The sequence below is a fragment of the Antedon bifida genome, chromosome 6 (genome assembly GCF_963402885.1).
Source record: "Antedon bifida chromosome 6, ecAntBifi1.1, whole genome shotgun sequence".
NCBI classification, from domain to species: Eukaryota; Metazoa; Echinodermata; class Crinoidea; order Comatulida; family Antedonidae; genus Antedon; species Antedon bifida.
In genome coordinates, this window is record NC_136231.1 from 8,883,812 (window position 1) to 8,906,469 (window position 22,658).

The 22,658-nt window shown below is 33.1% G+C and overlaps 2 protein-coding genes across 2 annotated transcripts in view; one reads left to right on the forward strand and one right to left on the reverse strand.

Moving 5' to 3' along the window:
• The first annotated feature begins 11,074 nt into the window (after positions 1 to 11,074).
• Positions 11,075 to 22,658, forward strand: part of LOC144845617 (NBAS subunit of NRZ tethering complex-like) — a 46,016-nt gene continuing 34,432 nt past the window's right edge. The window contains exons 1-7 of the mRNA XM_078703050.1: positions 11,075 to 11,189; positions 17,315 to 17,363; positions 18,806 to 18,842; positions 19,201 to 19,284; positions 19,911 to 20,002; positions 21,096 to 21,229; positions 21,590 to 21,669. Coding sequence (XP_078559176.1) covers positions 11,097 to 11,189; positions 17,315 to 17,363; positions 18,806 to 18,842; positions 19,201 to 19,284; positions 19,911 to 20,002; positions 21,096 to 21,229; positions 21,590 to 21,669 — 569 coding nt within the window. The 5' untranslated portion in view covers positions 11,075 to 11,096. The remainder of the gene's footprint in view (positions 11,190 to 17,314; positions 17,364 to 18,805; positions 18,843 to 19,200; positions 19,285 to 19,910; positions 20,003 to 21,095; positions 21,230 to 21,589; positions 21,670 to 22,658) is intronic.
• On the reverse strand, positions 11,983 to 13,473 carry LOC144845618 (uncharacterized). Its single transcript, XM_078703051.1, has 3 exons — positions 13,221 to 13,473; positions 12,709 to 12,867; positions 11,983 to 12,513 (listed from the first exon to the last, which is right to left on the reverse strand). Exons 1-3 carry the CDS (start codon positions 13,287 to 13,289, stop codon positions 12,058 to 12,060), a joined length of 684 nt encoding a protein of 227 aa, XP_078559177.1. The 5' UTR covers positions 13,290 to 13,473; the 3' UTR covers positions 11,983 to 12,057.

Genomic DNA, 22,658 nt, shown 5'->3' on the forward strand with positions numbered 1-22,658 from the left:
AAATAGATCTTTTCATATTTTTCAATACACGGTGCTCAAGTGGACCCAATTTGTATTGGTTGTAAAGGAAATGTACTGGAATCCTATTGGATTGTAAGGTGGTAGTAAAGACCCATCCCATATTGCAGTAAGTTGCTACTGCAACCATTATATAAACACATAACACAAGTACGATGCAGTTTAATGTTGTTCTCAACTATAGTCTTTTTAGTATACTTGAGCACAGTGATAAAGATGGATAAACGGCAAAATTCGGTAAATCGCGCGTTATTTCTGAATTTTTACTCGATGATTTATAAAGTTGATTCTTACGTTTGGTACTGATTTATAACCACCTAACATAACCCTGTTTACTAATTAAGTTGAGTTAGATAATTAGTTATTGATGAATAAAACGAATTTAGGTTTAACGATCGTGGTATACACTGTCTAATGGATGTCGATGCTGAAAAATACCCGCACACAATATTACGAGGATGCTTCGCATTTAACTATCTCCTTCTATTATATTAGGTATTGTAATACTGTAGTTATAATTATAAGTAGTGTATATCAATTTTTGACCATCTTTGGTCGCCATTTGAAGCGCAAATTTCTTACTGTGAGTGTTGGTACTGTTGGAAATATAAACACATACACAAATAAACTTTATTACTGTCAGTTGCTTTTCAACGTTTGTATTAATTAATAATTACCAACAAATATAAACGTCGTAGTGGTGTAGAATCGTTTCATATGTAGGCCTACTTTACAATCGCCTATGACAGTTTCAACAAATTATTAATTTAAATCTTAAATGTTTTATTAGTGGTTTATTATTGGTATATTATTTATAAAATATGAAAACAAATATTTCAATACTGAGTGGATAAAAGAATATAGTTAAACAATTTTTTCCTCTTTGCACCCATCCTCTTCCATCATCCCTCAAACCTAATGTTACATACCAAACACAAAGTTTTCTTTTGGAAGTATTCCAAGGGTGCTAATTTTAGTTGATTACATACGAATCACCGTTTGTCTATATTTATTCGTTCCTGAAACGACATATTATATTCTTGTGCCGTACGTACATTTGAAATCGTCAGTTTTTTTACGCTGAAAAATTATTATGTGTATTCGAGAACCATCTGTGGGCACGACCTAGATGGTACGCGAGCGAAGCTATAGTTATACAATAAATAATACAAGTACGATGCCGTTTAACACTGTTATCAACCATAGTACTTTTGGTATACTTGATCACTGTGATATAGAATAGGATAAACTTAACAAAATATACAACAAATATCATTAATGTACGATGCAGTTTAACACTGTTCTAAACTATAGTAATTTTGGTATACTTGAGCACAGTGATACAGAATATTATGATAAACTTAACAATATACAACAAATAACATTAATGTACGATGCAGTTTAAAACTGTTCTCAACTATAGTCATTTTGGCATACTTGAATACAGTGATAAAGAATAGGATAAACAAAACAATTCATGCAACACACAACATTAATGTACGATGCAGTGCAACAACATACAATAAAAATATCGGTAACATTGAAGTATATGCTGCACTGGTAGGCCTAAATCGATTTTTTTATGAGAAAAAAAATTAATAATTATAGATGAATATGACATGAACACGTACATGTATCAAGTGTCAAGCGGACCCATACCAATTTGCTTATTGTTCAAACAGAAGCGTAGAGGATGCTACTGTGTCTCTTACAACCAATCTATGAGCACTTAGATAAGGCAAAGTGTTATGTAAGATCATTGTTTTATTGACTACAGTTCCGATTTCAATACCATTAGACCAAGTGTACTATTGAGGAAGCTGATGACAATGAATGTAAATCCTTATTTATGTTCATGGATAAGTAATTTTGTTACTGGTAGAAATTAACGATTTAAGGTTAACAATTTTAATTCGAATTATATTGACTCTAATACGGGAACACCGCAAGGATGTGTGTTACCCCCAATTTTTATTTTCAATATATGTTAGTGATTTAAGATGTAATGTTAATTTATGTAACCTTATCAAGTTTGCGGATGACATGTGTTTGACTGGTCTTATTACAAGAGAAGATGAATTTGTAGAGAAGAAGTATTAAGGGTTTTAGATTCAAAAAAACCAAAGAGCTTATATTTGACTTGTGACTTGATTTGAATGTTATTCACATTCCACTTGTTAGTGACGGAAATTATGTTGAAAATCATAAATATTTAGGGGTTTGGATACAAATCTAAGTTTGGATACACATACGTGCAAAGTGTATGCTAAAGGTGTTCAACGACTGTATTCCTGGAAGTTGAAACAATAAATATAGGCCGTGATTCTTTATTTCTTTTTTATCTAAGTGTTATTCAATCTGTTTTAAGCTTTTGCTGTGTTACTTGGGTAAATGGTCTAACAAAGAAAAATTGGTGTAAGTTAAACAGAATAGTTAGGAATGCAAGCAAAATTACTGGTGTCGAGATTAAAGGTATCACACAAATGTGTAATGATGGAATGATATCTAATTTAAATAGCTGATGAATCTCATATTCTCAACAATAAATTAGTAGTTACCAGATCTGGAAAATTAACAACAATTCCAGTTAAAACAAATTGACATAATTGTCATTCTTACCTAGTGCTATTAGTACACAACAATGAGTTTCAAAGATAGGTCATTAATATATTATAATTAATATTTTATATTGCTTGATCAGTTGTTGTTGTTGTTAGTTCCAAGTTGATCACGAATGTTAATATGTGTGTATTGTTTTGCTTGTGTTTTTCTGCCAAGTAAACAATTATCATTATACTATGTATGAATGACTTAATAAATCAAATCTGAATCAGAGTATGTTAATGTAAATCGACTTAAAAGTGGAATAACAAAAATATTTGTAGATGAATATGACACGAACACGTACATATGTTGATGAGTATATTGTATGATAAATCGACTGTTAAAAGTGAAATAACACTAATTTGTTCAAGTGAAATAACACTAATGACTGTAGATGAATGTGACATTTATGTTGACGTCGTGTATATTAAAATAAATCGACTATATTTGTGTGGAAAAAACTTGAATATACATATACATAGTTGATGGGTATTAATATAATTCGACTTTAAAAAGTAAAATAAACACTATTATATAACACCTAAATAAATTCCTGTCATTTGATTGGACGAAAGTGCGTCATATGGCGTGCAATAGTACGCACTATTAAACGATCATTTATTAGTACTTGTTCGTGTGGGAAAAAAAATCTTTTGGCGTTTGGAAAATATATATATTTTTATACTATTGCTTTTGGAATACAACAGCGCCACCTATTTTCTAGGCCTAGGCGTTTTAGCATTGCTAGGCATAGGATTGTTTGGTCGTTTGTTGACATAAATAACACTAGAGGTGTGTTTATAAAATCCATATAAATATAATATTTAATATATTATTCAATGTGAATCAAATGTAGGCCTTAGGCTAGACCTACCTTTTATTTGTTTCAAATGACAGGAATCTATTTAGATGTTATACAGTATAAAACAAATAATGTCTAATGATTGTTTTATATTCGTGTAATGGTACAAATAATGGCATTTGGTGAATGATGAGGTTATCAGCATTCACCTCATGCCATTATTTGTACCATTACACTATTTGTAGATGAATATCGTATCGTATTGTATCGATGTTGATGGTATATTGGTATAAATCGACCTTTTTTTAAAGTGGAACATGGAATATGGCGTCAACCCGTATTATTATTGAGTGGTACTGTTATTTTGATGGACTTTGGTTACAAGCCTGTAATGATAATGCCAATGAAATCTGGCAACAAGAGTCTGTTTTTTATCCTAATAGTATTCTTCTAATAATCTTCTGGGTTTGTGAAGAAGGCATGCAGAATCCAAACGCATAACAGCCAGGGGAGCATAAATTAAAATATAAAGTAACACATTTTCTATATAAATAATTTAAGTATGGAAGAATCAATACTACACATGGCATATTTATGCATAATCTGACAATAAGCTGAAGTAGGCCTAAATTATTGATTAATGAATCCGTAACTTTATTTTCTGTTAACATTATTGTGTTACCTCAATGTGAAAATAGATAACAACACAAAAACACTTCAAATATGCGATAACATGAGGTTAGGTGCTGATTCATGAAACATTAATCTTCGAAATGTCATGTGTTATCTAAATCCACTGTTTACTCACCTCACTATAGAACAACGTTTAAAGTATACAGCATAAACATATAACTACGTGTGTGTCTGTGGTCTATGTTGATGGGTATATTGATATAACCGACCTTTTTTTAAAGTGGAACAACACTAAATAGTCTAGATGAATATGGCGTCAACCCGTATTATATTGAGTGGTACTGTATTTTGATGGACTTTGGTTACAAGCCTGTAATGATAATTCCAATTAAATCTGGCAACAAGAGTCTGTTTTTGATCCTAATAGTATTCTTCTAATAATCTTCTGGGTTTGTGAAGGAGGCATGCAGAATCCAAACGCATAACAGCCAGGGGAGCATAAATTAAAATATAAAGTAACACATTTTCTATATAAATAATTTAAGTATGGAAGAATTAATAATACTACACATGGCATCTTTATGCATAATCTGACAATAAGCTGAAGTAGGCCTGAATTAATGAATCCGTAACTTTATTTTCTGTTAACATTATTGTGTTACCTCAATGTGAAAATAGATAACAACACAAAAACACTTCAATGCGATAACATGAGGTAAGGTGCTGATTCATGAAACATTAATCTTCGAAATGTCATGTGTTATCTAAATCCACTGTTTACTCGCCTCACTATATAACAACGTTCAAAGTATACAGCGTAAACATATAACTGTGTGTCTATCTGTGGTCTATACAGTTGGTATTTAGTTAACGGTATTCACCATGGCAGTTACAACAAAGGAAGAGGAAGGCAATAACTATCTCCACGAATTATTGAGAAGTGCCGATTGTGAGGATCAAATCGAGATAGAAAATAAACTGACAGAATATGTTGTCGATTCTCCAAAGGAACGCATAATATCCCTAATAAACCAACAAAATGTATATGGAAACACACCATTGATGGAACTCTTGTTGTGCGAAAACCCCAGCTGTAGACTTGTTTTACATACCATCAAGTTTGGTTGTGATGTTAATATTGCAAATCATCTTGGCCTGACACCTATTCATTTAATAGTCAGTAAGCAACGTATACCTAAAAGATTACTAGACGGCGAGTACATTGGAGTAGCCGAAAGAAATATTGTTAGTGAAATAAGTCAAAACGAAAGGGCTGTTTTGAAAGTTATCATTGATACAGGTGGTGATGTCAACAAGAAAGACGTGTTCGGCAGAAGTCCTTTGTTTTTAGCCAACAATTTAGAAGTTATTCACATGCTAATTCAAAGTGGCGCAGACGTAAATATAACTGACAAATGGGAAAGGACACTGCTTCATGCTGCTTTATCCATGCCAAATTACAAACATCTTGCACGTTTTTACATAGAGAAACTGAATTCAAAATGTTTACAGCAAGTTGACGTATTTGATTCCACGCCACTTCACTACTGTGCTATCTTAAATCGAGAAGACATATTTCACGAGTTGAAGGAAATATATTTACCATGCCTTAGTTTAGAAGATAACCAAGGAAACGCAGCAATGGATATTTTACAACGCAGGATGCAGTATACACGCGAGGCATCATCAGCAATGTTATACAAGAGCAGGCAAGACACTAAAGAAGTGAGTATAGACGTTCTTCACTACAACGACGTTATCAACAAAGAAGATGCACTGACTGGTGTCAAACAAATAACCGAATCTTCGATAGAAAGTGTGTTGCATTGTCCTGGTTATGGAGCACCTTGGGATAAAAGAGAAAGTTCTTTAATCATGCAAACGGTTGTAGACTTTGCACAGTGTTTATGCAGACGTATGGGTGAAATGGATGAACGCTTTAGATGCTCTCTTTTTCGAACTGGAAGTTCAGAGGAAGGAACTAAAGTTTCTGATCCAACAGAATTTGACTTCGTATTTTGTCTTACAAATTTTGCAAAACTTTGTCGAATCGTAGAAGTAGAAGACAAACGCAGTTATGCTGAACTACAAGCTGATGGTATTCCAGAGAACTATACAAGCTTTTTTTGTTCTAATAACAAATGTAACGTGCCAGAAATTCGATGTGCATTTTCAATCAATTTGAAGCAATTATTACTTTCAGATGTCAATACATGGAACAGTCCACATCTGTATTTTGATGGCATTGTGCATCATTCAGAAGAATACGATAGACCAGTGTTGACATTAAAACTTCGGTGGTTTGGTTGCTTGTACAAAGATGAAGAAATAAGTCTTGATATTGTTCCAGCTATACAAATAAAGGGTTGGTGGCCCTCTGATACTGAATTCGGAAAGCTTACTTTGATGACAAAAGAAATAAAAGATGAAGGTTGTTTACTACTCCTCCAGAATCCATACTTCCAATCCGATACGTTATTAAGGATATCATGTTCGCCAGCGGAGATGTGTTTGATGAAATCTCTACCGCCCTATATAAAAGAAAGTTATAGGCTGTGCAAACTACTCAAACACAAATGTATTTGTCCACGACTAGATCCTGATTCAGAATCAGATGAGTTTCCAATATTTGATCCAGATGATAGCATTACCAGTTACATGCTGAAGAACAGCCTATTCCACGTTTTAAGTACAAAATCCATTTTTCCACAAACCAAAGACGTAGTCGACTTTAAATTGGTAACTAAAATGGCTGCTGATGTGTTAACCTTCTTAGATCATTCTGCAACGAACGACCACCTACCTGTTTATTTCATACCTAACCGTGAAGATGTCTTCAGTTTTGAATTTGAAAACTTAGAAGAACCTCAATCAAATCAAAGATTAAATAAGTTTCATTGTCTGCGTCGCCATGCTTTTTTAAAGGTAATGTTGCATATCCTTGGACTGAAAAATAAATCCCTTAAAACTGAGTGAAGTACTCGGGCAAAATACAGAGTGCGCTATTTCGGCCTATATTGAAGATAACTCAATATGTCAACATTAGGCTGTATGGAGTCACCAATAAAATTAAATTGTTGCATGATCTGTTTATATTATGAGGGGAAAACAATCAAGACGACAATTAGAAAATTGTTGAAGTTATACATGCACGCAAGAATATATAATAATACTAAGAAACAAATGAAACAATTTGCCTTTAAATTGATTTTCTACTGTTAACTTTTATTCTTCATTCTTCTTAAATAATTAGATTTTTTTGTTGTAGTCTATATACATTCTATGTTCTATTGGGTTTTTTTGTAAATATTTTGACCTTTAGTTTAGTTTCAACTTCAAGTTCATCGTATCAAAGATATTTTGTCTTCAAGTAAAGCGAGTCTATATTTACGTAATTATAGTATAGCAAAAAACGTTTAATTCATTAAAGGGGTTCATTCGAACCCTTAAACAATATTATATTAGTTAAGGTACAATGTTACTTCTTGTTAATTAAAAAAGCAAAATAAGAATTAATTAAATCTACTTTATTCTTTCGTAAGCAAACGCAAATTGAATCCATGTGGTTCAGACACAACTTTCTCGAAAACACTTTTTCAAACAAATTAATAATTAAATTTGTGCATAAACATCCGTCCTTTGTTTTTCAAAGTCACCTGTGAAATAAACATATCCATTTTACTTTTGGTATAAACGAATGACGGCCAGGACCTATGCAAATGTAAATTCATGCGATTTGAGTTATTTAATTTCTGCTCTAGCTATGTAGATATTGGATCACAGAATATGGTTTTAAATGGATATTAATATTAAGAAATCAATTTTGTTTTAATGCTGTTAAAAACATACAATAGTAACTTTATTTTCTTACAACAATCATTTCTGTTATATAACACGATCTTTGAAATAAGACATTTGCCGTTTACACAACCTTTTGAAGAAAAAAAACACAATTATATACGTACATTCGAATTCACTGTATTGGAATCGGTATCATTATTTTTGTTTACATTTTATTGATATTAATCGACTGTCAAAAGTGAAATAACACTATTTTTTCAAGTGAAATAACACTAATGACTGTAGAAAAATGTGACATTTATGTTGACGTGTACGGTATATTGAAAAAAATCGACTATATGTATGTAGAAAAGACTTGAATATAACATGAACAGGTACATATGTTAATGGGTATGATATAAATCGACTCGAAAATTAAAATAAACACTACGATTTGTAGATGAATATGACGTAGACGTGACACATTTAGACATAATACTATCGTATCGATGTTGATGGGTATATTGATATAAATCGACCCTTTTTTTTTAAAGTGGAATAACACTAAATAGTCTAAATGAATATGGCGTCAACACATATTATATTGAGTGGTACTGTATTTTGATGGACTTTTGTTATAAGCCTGTAATGATAATGGCAATGAAATCTGGCAATAAGAAGCGAGTCAGTTTTTTATCCTATAATAGTAATAATCTTCTGGCTTTATGAAGGAGGCATGCAGAATCCAAACGCATAACAGCCAGGGGAGCATAACTTAAAATATAAAGTAACACATTTTCTATATAAATAATTTAAGTATGGAAGAATTAATAATACTACACATGGCATCTTTATGCATAATCTGACAATAAGCTGAAGTAGGCCTGAATTAATGAATCCGTAACTTCATTTCTGTTTACATATTGTGTTACCTCAATGTGAAAATAGATAATAACAAAAAAACACTTCAAATAAGCGAGGTAAGGTACTGATTCATGAAACATTAATCTTCGAAATTTCAATGTGTTATCTAAATTCACTGTTTACTCACCTCACTATAGAACGTTTTTTTGTTCTAATAACAAATGTAACGTGCCAGAAATTCGATGTGCATTTTCAATCAATTTGAAGCAATTATTACTTTCAGATGTCAATACATGGAACAGTCCACTTCTGTCTTTTGATGGCATTGTGCATCATTCAGAATAATACGATAGACCAGTGTTGACATTAAAAATTCGGTGGTTTGGTTGCTTGTAGTATGATGGTTTACTATGCAATGTTCATTCATTTATTTGCTTCTAAATTATTAGTAAATCCAAAAAAGGAAGATGAGTAAATAACAATAAAGTCCTTTAGGATTATTATAACATAGTCATACTAGTAACGGTTTACTTTGATTTGTCTTTAGATGTTCATATTTTCTGGGTATAGTTTTAAAGTGAAATATTGCAAGAGTTTAAATTTGGTATTATAGCATAATTGATTTGGGCAGTCTATGTGTGTGGAGACGGCGTGACTTTCCCTATCCATACATTAAAAGTATACAGTACAAACAACGACATCAGTTTTAAAGATTTGAGAAGTTTGATACGATTGTACTAACTAAAAGGTCCATGTTTCCATTTTCTTACCTCAGCCCCAACCATGATGGGACTGAGGTGGTGCAGAAGACTCCTCACCTAACCGCCCCTACCATTGAAATTGGCTCAACCTATGTGTATATATAAAATATCTGTTTATACACTTGACTGGACCAGACTGGAACTTTTATACAATTTTTACATAACTTAATTTCTGGCCCACTATAGGTCCATATTTTCAAAATATCCTTACTCAATCCCAACACGATGGGGGGCTGAGGTTAAGAATTCCCTCCTAATCGCCACCTCTTCCACTGAAAACCATCATCCACAGAGCCGGTGTATTTGAAATTTAATACACATACAAATTAATCGTAATTGGTTGTTCCAAATTCGAACCCCTTCTATAAAAACTAGTTTACGGGCCTGGAGTAGCCTACCGTATGGTGTATCGTGGGCAACGCGTTTAAAGTTATCATGTCATACATGAAAAGAAAGGCCCACTTTTTCATAACTTGTTATTTCGTTTTTAAACATATTCATTCCTAGTATTTTGAGACCAAAACTATCACTTTGTGACCTGGTTGCTAAATATTTCTATGGTCATTTTCTTGATTAGATCAGTGATCATGATATGTCTTTTGGCACTTTGTTCATTAGAGTGATATCAATATGAGTGCAAAGACAACGTTCACTAGTTATTAAATATGTCAAAATAAGGTGCCTTTTAACATTTTATATATTTCTGTTGTGTTAGAGCAAATGTAAATATATATTTTGCGAGTAATTTGAGACTGAAATTATAACTTTCTGACTAGTGGGCTGAGATGGCTATTTTCTTATGGTTAAAAATTAAGTTTCACGGTCATTTTTTGGCAAAAGGTGTCCATTAAAGTGAATAGAAATATGTATCTTCTGAGTATTTTGACACCAACTACGACCATATCCGCCCAACAATTTCTGAGATATGAAAAGTGTGCTCCAAGCCAAAAATGTTTGTGCACAGCACAAAAAAAGCCAACCACTATGTTTTAAATGACCTTATGCGCAATGTCGCAAGAGAGGGGGATAACATGCGATTGGACCATCACTTTCTTGAAATGAAAAAAGGCGGATCAAAACACATTAAAAAAAAATTAAACCAGACGCTTTGAGCCGTAGAAAATCCGATTGAAAGTATATATTCTCGAGTAATTTGACCTGAATATGACGATTACTCGTTATTCATCAACAAATATTTTATTCATAAACAGGAGGATATAATTAATTTAAGTTAAAAAGTGATCAAGTTTGATTGATAACTTAATAGGCTATTGAACGACTCGACTGTAGGCCTACTGAAAATATCCTCTTCCTTTTAACCTAAACTGTGGTTTTATTGCTTTCCTAAGAAATTGTCTTATTGTATTTTATTTGTATATTTTTACTAACATGTTTTTGACAATAAATTAATTAATAAATTGAAAACAGTAATCAAAATGACAGGTGGCACACCGTTTCTATAGAAAAACAAAAAGCTATGATAAAATCATCGTGTGAATAGATGTCGTCCTATATTGACCAGTGATGCGTATCAACGTTCCGACGTGGTTGGTTGTGGTGGTACGGTGTGTGTTCGTGGCGCTTGAAGGGCCTCTTACTAGGTAGTAGGGCCTACCTATTTTAAATAAGTTATTATGGATGAGGAAGAAGATGAAAGTACAATTTTGTATGATTTATTTGTGTTGGCAGATTGGCCGCAAGAACCCGAGATTTTGGTGTCTCAAACTGTAAGTAGTAAAGTCAGTCCGCCAATCAGCCACCATGAGAACTAGTAGGCTGGTAAACAGACCATCGGGCCCAACATGGTCCATGGACGATCGGGCCCATCGTACAGACAATTGGGCCCTCTTTTTTTATGGGCCCGATCGTCTACTCTTTCGCGTTGGGCCCTGATAGGCTTAGTTTTAGATGTTGGTCACGATCGCCTTATGCATTGAGCCCGATACTCTTGCCCGTGTTTAAAATTGGCCGCGTTTAGGCCTAGGGCCTAGGCCTTAGCTAGGCTAGACTAGACGGATCACGGGCATTTTAGGTACCGGGCTTTTTTATAGGGTTATTCCATTCGAAAAAATAGGGGTGCATTGTGTATTAAATCGTGGATTGTATTTAACTAACAGTTGACCCAGAACAGACTGGTGACGTTTCGAATGTTCCACTTTAGCTACGGGGGAGGTAAGTTAATGTACAGTGTATTACACAACACACAATTAATTGATACTAACGACAATGTTATTTTTATTCTCTTCTACAGGTCATTTCACATTTCTTTTACCACAGTTGTTTTGATGTATGGTTAAAGTGAATTATTTATTTAAGTAAATTAATAATAGAACTTAAACTTAGCTTTGTAAAAAATCAAAAACAATAACAGTTAAAGTATTCAAAATTGTTTTATTCTCAAAATAATTAAGTAAATTTAAATAAGTAAACGTAAAATATAAATGTTTATTCTCAATCGTTTAACAATGTTTTTGTTCCTAAATTCTTCAAATAATTAGAAAAGTAAATTAGAAACTTTAACTTAAAATAAAAATTTTATTCTGAATCTTTTAACTATTAACAATGTTTTTATTTATTTTTATGCTTAAACTAAACTTAGGCCTGTGGATACATTTCAGCGATATGCGCTAATATAGTGTCAAATGCGGTCTCTAAATTCTTGCCGTGTTCCTCTCGCCACATAAATTCATCCAGGTATTCGCCTAGCCATTCTCGTTTCACTCCTCTCATATTCTTGAATTTAGATTTCGCTTTACACCAGTATGATTCGATGTTTTGGGTGTGTGTCCCATCTACGGGGTTGACGAAGTGGCGGGAGTGGTTGACGGTGCGGTGACTCTCAATTGTTGGTATTTCCGCAACACGGCGATATGCAGCCCACTGGTCCGAATGAATGATAGTTCCAGGTAGAGTCTTTGCCTCGATGATTGGTAACAGTGTTGCAGCAGATCTGTCGGGTACAATTTCCATGTGTCCCTTTGCTGGCGTTGTGGTCGTGTCTACTAGTCCAAACACCCAGACTTCTTCGGCTGGTGCACGGCCTCTACCATTCTGAAAGATAAATAATAAAAACCCATATAAATACACATAGAAAAATTAAATTAAAAAAAGGGAAGCTGTTGGTTAAAATCATAGTTAAGGAGCTGGAGAAAAGATATGTCAAAGAGTAAGCATGTCACATAATAATTATGTCAAGTCAATGTTAAAATAAAAAGGAGACATAATAAAAATAAATGCAATAGTTACCTTACGAGAGTGGCTGAAGCAGCTCTCATCAATTTGGACAACAACTCCAGGTCCACCAAGAAGAGTCGGCGTGTCGATGAGTTTTCGAGAGCAGACATCTCGCAGGTACCGAAATTGCTGTATTACCTGTTTCGGCTTTAGTCCTGTGAGTACCGTAGTCTAAAAGAGAAGAGTATAATTTAATACATAAGAATTATTTTAGTAATATTACAGGGGTATAATCACGATTTTTTGTTATGAGCTGTACAAACTGCAGGATAAAACATTGTAATAAAGGACTGTCACAAAAATATTTATCATACCAAATTAATCACAAGAGTAGATCGTTTTTGGTAACATTGTAGTGGGCATGATTGAAATGGCAGGAGAGACAAGAGTGTAATTTAATACATAAGAATGAGTAGATGTTCGTTTTGGTAACATGACAATGGACATAAAATGGCAGGATAGACAAAATAATGAATGTAAGAAATGTTAGTAGCCTAATTCACAAAAAAAAAAACAGTACGTACTTGCTTTACTGGTATATCAAGTGACCAAAAATACACCAACTGTAGCCATTGATCCATAAGTAATTTCATCCCAGATAGAAAAGTTCCCTGTCGCAAAGAAACAGTGCGGCGGCATCTATGGCATCGCCAGGTCAAGCCATCAGAACCTATAAAAAAATTGTTTGAATTAGTAATTTTTTAATATAAATAGATCAACAACATATATTTAAAATATTACAATATACCGTATGACATGCTCAATTCAATTTGCTTTGTTGTGTCGGTAGCAAGTAAAATAACAAACATTGATCCTTTTACTAACATTTAAAGTGCTACTTCTTAAACAACCTACTTATTAAATAGCAAAGTATCAAAATATCATCACAATTCCATAATTATAGCCGCATGGTAAAAAAGTGTGTAATATTGAAAAAACGAGAATAAACTTACGAGCACGAGTTGATATGTACATAGGTGTCACACAATGTACACAGTCTTTATCTCTCGGAAAGAGTCCTCTTCTCTGGAAAAATTCAAGGTAGTCATCTCGGCTATTGAAACGATGGTTTCCAATCGCTGGCAGCATGATAGTAAGTAATTTGTAGATTTCGATATAAAGTTCGCAAGATAAATTAGGAAAATGGTGAATACTCTGAAAACTAACTCCATTTTATACTATTTTGCAGTCACCGACAAAGCTAACTTCGTTTTCATACTCTTATTTTATCGGCGTGCGCAAACAACTTCGTAAATCGTACATTCTTTCGCGCAAAACAAAGCGTTTGATGCGGTGCGCTCAAAGTAACAACACCTATTGTTTCGCCCCACCAAAGGTGATATTTTTGCGGTGCCCACAAAAGCAACACATAAAACAATATAATTTTTAATAGATATCAGTTTCCATCTCAATTTTTATATGGATATAGAAAATACAATATTACATAGAATGTACAAGAAATTGTTTTCAAATGTACAGTTAGTTCAAAACACACATGTTATGTGTTGGAAAAATGTGTATAACAAACTAACGTAAAAACTCTTTATTTTATAATTATAAGCAATCTAGTACTGTAGGCGTAAAGGTTTGTTTATTATTAGATTAATTTTTACTTGTGTTATGTTCATCTCTACATTTTTGTTAACCAGGAATATCTGGTCTCTTTGACCAGTTTATTGTCATCACTGATTGACCAGGATATCTGGTGAAGTGATACCAGTTTATTGTCATCACTGATTGACCAGGATATCAGGTTGTTTTTAAAGTGCAGTCTAGGCCCAACAAATATTTGTCTCCTTGTCGGTTTTTTATAGTGATATAAACATCACCTAAGTTGATAAGCCATACAGTAGTATTATTATATTGTAACACAGGCAAAATGAGAATTCCGTAGTCCCATAATCTTACCTAAAATAAAGTTACATTTACTTGTTCTTGTTTTCTTCAAGTCGTCGTCATTGATGATTCCTTTGACAATGAGTGAGAGAGACCAGCAATATATGATTCAACATAATTATGTTTATTTATTACACTTGTATATTTATTTATTTTCATTTTACTTTTTAATAATATTGAATAATTACACAAGGTAACAAAAACCAATACGATTTATAGATTATTGTCGAGAAGGACTCCAGTGTAAATATAGATAAAAACGTGTAAAGAACTTCGGGGAACGGTGTAGTATAGGAGAAAAGATGTTTATTTTAATTATTTTTAGAAATTTGTACATAGAAGACTCTAAATCTTATAAAATTATAGGATCTATGTACACATTGCTAAAAAAAATTATAGGGCGTTGATTCATGACTCATTGGCTAGATAATGGACAAAGCTTTCCATTTACGTCTCCATTGTTGTTACGCACCTATAGTATACGGCTTCCATTGTTTTCATTGGGACTGCCTGGCCAAGTCTCTAGCATCGTGTTACATAGGCCTAATATAACATAGTTAAAATTAAATGTAAACAAAATAATATATGGATTACGTACTTGAAATAACATATTATTTATTGGTTCTTATATTTTTTCTAAGTCGCACACGCATTACATAGGCTTAATATAACAGTTAAAATTAAATGTAAACAAAATAATATATGGAGATTGATACTTGAAATAACGTATTTATATTGCTTCTTATATTCTTTCTATAGTTTGATTCTACAATAGCCTCAAGTTACAACTCTGCAATGAAATATTAAATACATTGTAAATGTATACATAAAATGACTGTACAAAAACACAATATAATTAAAATGTTCAAATATATATTTGCACATAAAAAGTGTAGGCCTAAAAAAATACACTGTACATTAATTTACCTCCCCCGTAGCTAAAGTGGAACATTCGAAACGTCACCAGTCCGTTCTGGGTCAACTGTTAGTTAAATACAATCCACGACTTAATACACAATGCACCCCTATTTTTTCGAATGGAATAACCCTATAAAAAAGCCCGGTACCTAAAATGCCCGTGATCCGACTAGACTGTGACAGACTAGGCTAGTTTTGTTTTTGTTATTTAACCGTAAACCATTTTGATATTTTTTACGAACTGGCTGCCTCTACGCCCACCTAGTGGTAGTCGTAGATCCAAGCTAGATTCTATATCTACGCCTATGCGTAGCGACCCCGATACATTGATGTTGGTGCATTGTAAGCCGGTTGGATGGCTGAATGGTAGAGTGCCTGTGTGTGTTTCGCAATGTAATGCTGTAGCGTCAGGCTAGGGTTCGAAACCCTATTTTTTTTACTCACCATCTTCTTTATTGACCATCGTCTTTTCTCACCATTTCCCTAGAGGGATGTTTACGAGGGCCGGATGCCCGATCGGGTCAATAGATAGATAGGCGTAGATATAGATAATTTTTTATTTGGTGGTCAATGAATATTTATTATTAATAATATAAATGTTGAGTTTTATTTACATTACAATACAATATCTTGATTTATTAAATTACTTTAAAAATTAAATTGGAAACCAAAATTCGCAAATACAAAAGGGCAACTTGCTGAGCAAAATACACTGCAATAAAAGTCAGTTATGTTTGCAGTTACAGTATATTCATATGTAATCATGACACAATTATTATTTCACAAGTACTGTAGCTTACACTGCTATCACACAATTTATTTTAAAATGCCAACTGATACTGTTATTATTTTATTGTCCATGTAGTAATATAAATGGAAATACATTTGAAACTGGCATGAAGATATACTATACAAATTCAGAAGAATACAACAAAATACACAAATATACATTAAAAGCTAGGTTATGTATAATACATACAGATTAAAAGCTTTTATAATAAAATTATAAAAACATTAAAAATACAATATTAAAAAGGAAGAATTGCACAATGATAGGTTAACATACAGTTTCCTATCTTTTTACTGTTCTATTGTGTGTTTTTACTTCTGAAAGCATGCGTATTTTCACAGTAATTTCATAAAAAATTTAAAAACAGACTTGGTTTTGTTTGCAAGCTATCTTGTATCAACTGGGAGAAGAATACAAGTTGAACTCATATAGGCAATTTCCATTTACACTAACCAAAAAAGAGGATATGAACCCGAGTTGCGCCCATTTAAACTACATCGATCAACTCGGTGCTGGCAAGCACAATATTCAATATTTTCAGCTTTGTTTTGATTTGTGTGCCCTTAAAAATTATAACGAACAGAACAAAATATACAATTATTATTTTTATTTTAGGCAAAAAAAGGTATTTTAAGCATAATATATATTTTTTTGTAATACTATATTGTATTTCTGTGCCAAAATGTTACATTTTCACGTCAATAACCTTTAGCAGCACAGTGTTCGACCACAAAAACTGTTTAAACTTTGTGTCTCCGGTGTAGATTTGACTACACCGGAGAAGGTACACTGGAAAACATTCAACTTCGTTTCACCCCGCAGAGAGCACATCAGAGTGGTTGGATTTACACCAGTCAATAAAAACCACAACTCCGGCGTTTAACTGCCCAGTATACTAACAATGGCAGAGTTATACCGCTAAGGGATATATATGGTGAGCAGTTGAGTTCTTTGGTCGAAATGTAACCATATATATTTTGTTACATGCATTTATTTTCTATTTTGTTTTCACAGAGTAGAAGTCCGGATGTTTCTATAAAAGATGGAGATCAAGAAAAACCAAGTAATTAATTTAGTTTATAAATAAATATAAAACATTTTTTTTTGCTATGATATAGTTCCCTTTGTTACCAATAGAGATATTAGATGAATGAAAACATTATATTTAGCTCAATCAATATTCTGAATGTTTAAGGTGCTGTAGTTAAGCCAACTAACAATAGCATAGTAAATAAATAGCAAAATTAAGAACATACTAGATTTGAACTCATCACTACGGACGAGTTAGGTTATCCGCAGCCCAAAAGCCACGTGCACGTCATACGTTAGAATATTGCACACAGAAAAACGATTATGCCATTGAAAAAATGTTAGTGCGCTCTCTATTTTGTGTCACGTCTAAGTATAAACAGTTTACACTATATATTGTATACGTACTATATACAGTGAAAAATAGATGAAAATAAGTGACCAAAGTTATTGACGCCTTTGGACATGATGACGTCACAAAAAATTAAAAAATGGTAAATCATGCGAAAGATAATTGATTGACCTAGGCAATATAAAAACATGGAGGAAAATGAAATACGGATAAGTGGAGATGCGCTCTATTAAATGTGATGAGCTATGACGAAAGAGACAAAAATCCTCTATTTTATATTCGAGTGGCCATACGATGACGTCACAATATCCGGTTAGCCATATCGATGCATGATTCGATATCTACAACTCATCTACTTTCAGAATATGTAATAAACAATAAAATTCACCTTGTAGTTTAGAATCTATAACTGTTTAAAAAAAGGCATAATTTTGACGAATTTTTGAACTTTTTCATCAAAAACGCGCGCAAATTATCCAATTCTACGTGCTCGTATGACGTGATTTTAAGGCGAAATTGTTAAAAAATTGGTAAAATTACTAGAAAAGGCTGGAAAAACATAAATCACGCGAAAAATTTATATTTGTGCGCTGCATGCGCACGCGCGCGTAACATAATTGCGCGTGCGTGGTAATTTTTTAAATGCTCAAAATAACATGAAACGCGTAGAAAGTTGATTAGAAGTTGATTTTTCGCATTTTGAAATTTTAAACGCGCGTGCGCGCGTAACTTTCTGTGAAACAAGCCATTTTTAATCCATAGAAAGTTTGCCCTTGGTATAACTTAAATTTTCACCAAGTTTAAATAAAAAATGACTTTTGGTTTTAAATATATGATCAATCATTTAAATTCATAAAATCGCGCGTAACTTACGCTGCGCAACTCCGAAATCGTCGAAAAGCTTGGCTGCACATCTACAGCTATAGGTCAATCTTATGACAAAGTTATACAATGTAATGTTGGCCAGAAGATAAAGAAACGCTGCGGACAAAATTCTGGGAAAGAAAGAAGAATAAGATAGAAGAAAAAAAAAAAAAAGATCCTGACAATAACAAGGGGTTATCCGCCAAGTGCGGATAACCAATTATACCAGAATAAAAACATTATTTTATCTTCTTATACAGAGTCCATGTGGTCATGGGTCAGAGGCCAAGCATTAAGGTAGTATTGGATACTTATTAACCTTTAGTATTTATTGTGTCCTATTATTTTAGAGGGTTAGGTTCATAAATTGTTCCATGCCAGTGGTCACTGTCTTCATTTTGATGATCTAAATATAGCTCAAAATTGTACATTATGTTAATTTTAATCATTAAAAACATTTTTTTTAAATATTCCTCATATTCTGGTTGATTTTTGTTTAACGTAAGTTCCTGGCAACTATTTAGTGTAATTTTTTTCCGGCAACTGTGAATTATGAAATAACCGAAAATCAATATGAAATGTTAAGTTAAACCACTTTTTATGCTTGTTTATATTTTAGAAATGTTTACACTTTACACTTTGTTTTATACTGTAGATCACTTCCATCAATTGCTTCTATTCCTCAATCACTATTAAAGGTTATTAGTTCTCGTCTAGCATGGCAAGTTGCTATTGATAGGTAGGCTTATGTTTTTCTTGGTTGTCTCCTAATCCTTTGTTGTACTCATACTTTACTAATTAAATAACTCTAAAGCTTATTATAATAAAACACATGAACCTAACGCCCGAATTCTTAAACCGAACTTTAGTTCGAACTTCGACTTCAAAAAGTTCTAATTTGAGCTATTCAAATTCGATTCATAAAAGAAGTAGTCAAAGTTTGCAGTTCGAAAAATTGGCCAATGATAAGAGAGTATTTGAGGAGCAGACGGATTTTTGCACATTAATATCACTTTCCATTTTGTTACAACAAAACTTTTTACGCATCAGGACTATACATGAAAAAAATATAATCGTTTATTATTGGAAAAAGATCAGTATTAATTTAAAAGTAAAGTACTTTGATTAACAAACAAAAACTTTGTAATGTGTGAGGAACCTCTCGCCATTCTGGCAGAGGTAAACATAGGGGGCATTAAACTTGGTCATATGGTACTGTACTGTTATTTGTTTACTTACTACTGAATTGTATTTTTTAATCTGGTTCCTGCTCCATGGCCCCTGGGTTTAGCAAGTGAGCAGTCATAAACATCACACCACTGAAAAATATTTTCAAAGCTTTTGCTGTATATTTTCGTTAAACAGTGTAGGTGAGATGCTAGCAGTATTGCAAGAAACATCAATTGAAATACATGTTGAGAGAGACAACTTTGCCGCAGTCAAAGGAAGAAGTGCAGGTAATAATTTAGCTAAATTACAGCTATTAATTACTGCTTTGTTCCCATGCATAACCCTTCGTAGCCTACGCGTGTGCATTGTTTTTTTATTGCGAACCCACGCACTCCCACAAAAGGTATTGTTTTTTTATTGCAATACTACGAAGGACTTTGTCTTGCTATGCCATCCTGACAGCTATCAAAGAGAACAATGCTAGTATAATAACCCAAGTTGGATTGACAAATTATACCCCTACAGTTAATTCTGAGGAGGAAGGCCTTGCGGTTGATATTAAATATTAATAAAAATGCTTATCTTTCCATTTTGTCGTATGAGTGTTTCTCTAACAAACTAGATTAGCCTAAGCTTTTGGTATCTGTTTTGGCTACTGCATTGTGTTATGTTACGACCTCAATGGTGTAGGGTGCGTGGTACTTTTTAAATGTTTATTTTTTCTACATTGATCGCTAGACTCTGGGCCTAGGCTAAATAAATATACCGGGTGTAACTGCTGTCCTCTTGATTCATTGATAACATTGGTGTTTATATTGTGATAGATAGTGTGATAAAACAATGCCTCTCGTAGGATCGCATTAAAAAAACAATGTATTTTGTAGGATCATGATAAAAAGACAATGCATTTTGTAGGATCGCAATTTAAAACAATACATCTACTGTGTAGCAACGAGACTGGAATGTGGAGAATGTTGCAGTCATTTTTTGCTGTACAGGAATCTTACTGAAGAACGACTGTGTTTGGTTGATTAGGATATTATGGATAGATTTAAACTTAGCAATTATGGCAGTATAATCCCATACTTCAATTACAGTGCTAGCTATAGTCTGGTTTTTATTTATTTTTTACGTATTTTTTTTCCTATTACTATATTGTTATTGTTTTTTGTCATCTTTTGAAAGGTTGTATTTTTATAAAAAGTATTATTTTGTTTTTGTTTTCTAAACGATAATCACGGATTACTCCAAGGTCCTCAGCAAAACATTTTGATTTAGATAGACATGTTTTGTTATAATCTTCTCCACCAAGCTTAGATCTATCCAACCATTATTATAACACCTCATATCAAACTATTGATAATATATAATATTTCCTAGTTCCCAAAGATACATACCCTCAATTCCGTAAGCTTGCTTGGAGTGCTGATTCTACATTTGTTGCCATGTCAACTAGCTACGGTCATATTATGGGCTTTGATCTTCTTGGAAACAAAATATTCACAATTGAGACGGTAAGGTTAAAGTTTTTGATGCAATTACTTATTAATGTTTTGCCAGCCTAGTCTAAAAACAGTTTTCTGAATGAGAATAAATATTATTTCATTTTTTTTATGATAATCATTTTAAGATTAACAATGGTTTTTTACTACAGTACCTCTGAATAAAATACTTTATTTCATATTTCTCATTTAGAAAATGTATTTTTACTAGAATAGTCAATTAATTGTTTGCAGTGAAAGAATTTGAATTTGAACTAGGAATAAATTGGTACTCTCAATCAAGAGTCTATTAAGAATATCACTATTAAAGAGAGATTTTCAGTTTGTAATGTTTGCAAATCAATTGTGTAATACTCATTTTTCTTATTATAGGTTGCAGTTCCTGAAATTGTTGATCTTAGCCAGGCGTTATGTGCACTTGTATTTATTGACTGTAAAGATGATACACAATGGTTAGTACTATTATTTATAATGTTAAGCTCTGTCTACACTATTAAACTAGTTTGACAAAAGAAATGTGATGTGCCCAAATATGGTAGTGATATGACATCATCATCTCCATCACATTTGTTTGTCACATAAATTGTTATAGTGCCCTTTGCAAAAAAGCCGTATACGATCCGTATACGCTGAAAACGTATACGACGTATACGGATCGTATACGATTTCACTGTTTACATTATTTCCACTCTGTTGCTCCACAAAGAGTTGGCGTCGTATACGTTTAGCATACGTAACGTATACGTTGTTTATTCATGATAAGAATATCGTATACGGGACGTATACGAATCATATACGAACAAACTAGGCCATTTTATAAATTATAATAGTAGTAATGAGTAGAATAGAGCTAAATAAAACATTTAAATTGTCATTACAACAAATACGTACGTAGGCTGGCTCTCTGGCCTAGCTAGCACCAGCCACTACTAGTCTAGTAGTATTATTAGTGTAGTAGTAGTAGTAGTAGCTAGGACATAAGACCATATTTATTTCTATTTATTAGATAGCCTAGGCTACCGATAAAATTCAAACAACGTTTTTCGCAAGTCAATAAAATACGCTAAACAGGTATACTACTACTAGGTAGGCCTAGAAAGGACAAGACAAGGGGCCATTTTCACGATGTTGTTTGCAGTTTTCCTTTATAAAATATGACAGAGGTCAGTAAGTTCAGCCGCCGACGACGACCGATCGTCGCTCGGTTGCCTACAGTTGCAACTCGTGGTCGACTCGGCTCTCTGGTGGCCAATCATGCATATCATCGGGTACGTCGCGTCGTTCGATCTTCTCAATTCGTCACACCACGTGCGAGCTTTAGGTGGTCAAATTACATCGTTTATGTTAAGCGATATTATTCCGCGACATGTGTTGTAGTATAGTGGAGATGGAGTAACAATACTTTGGCAAATAATGCGGAAGAGGAAAACCATGATCCAAA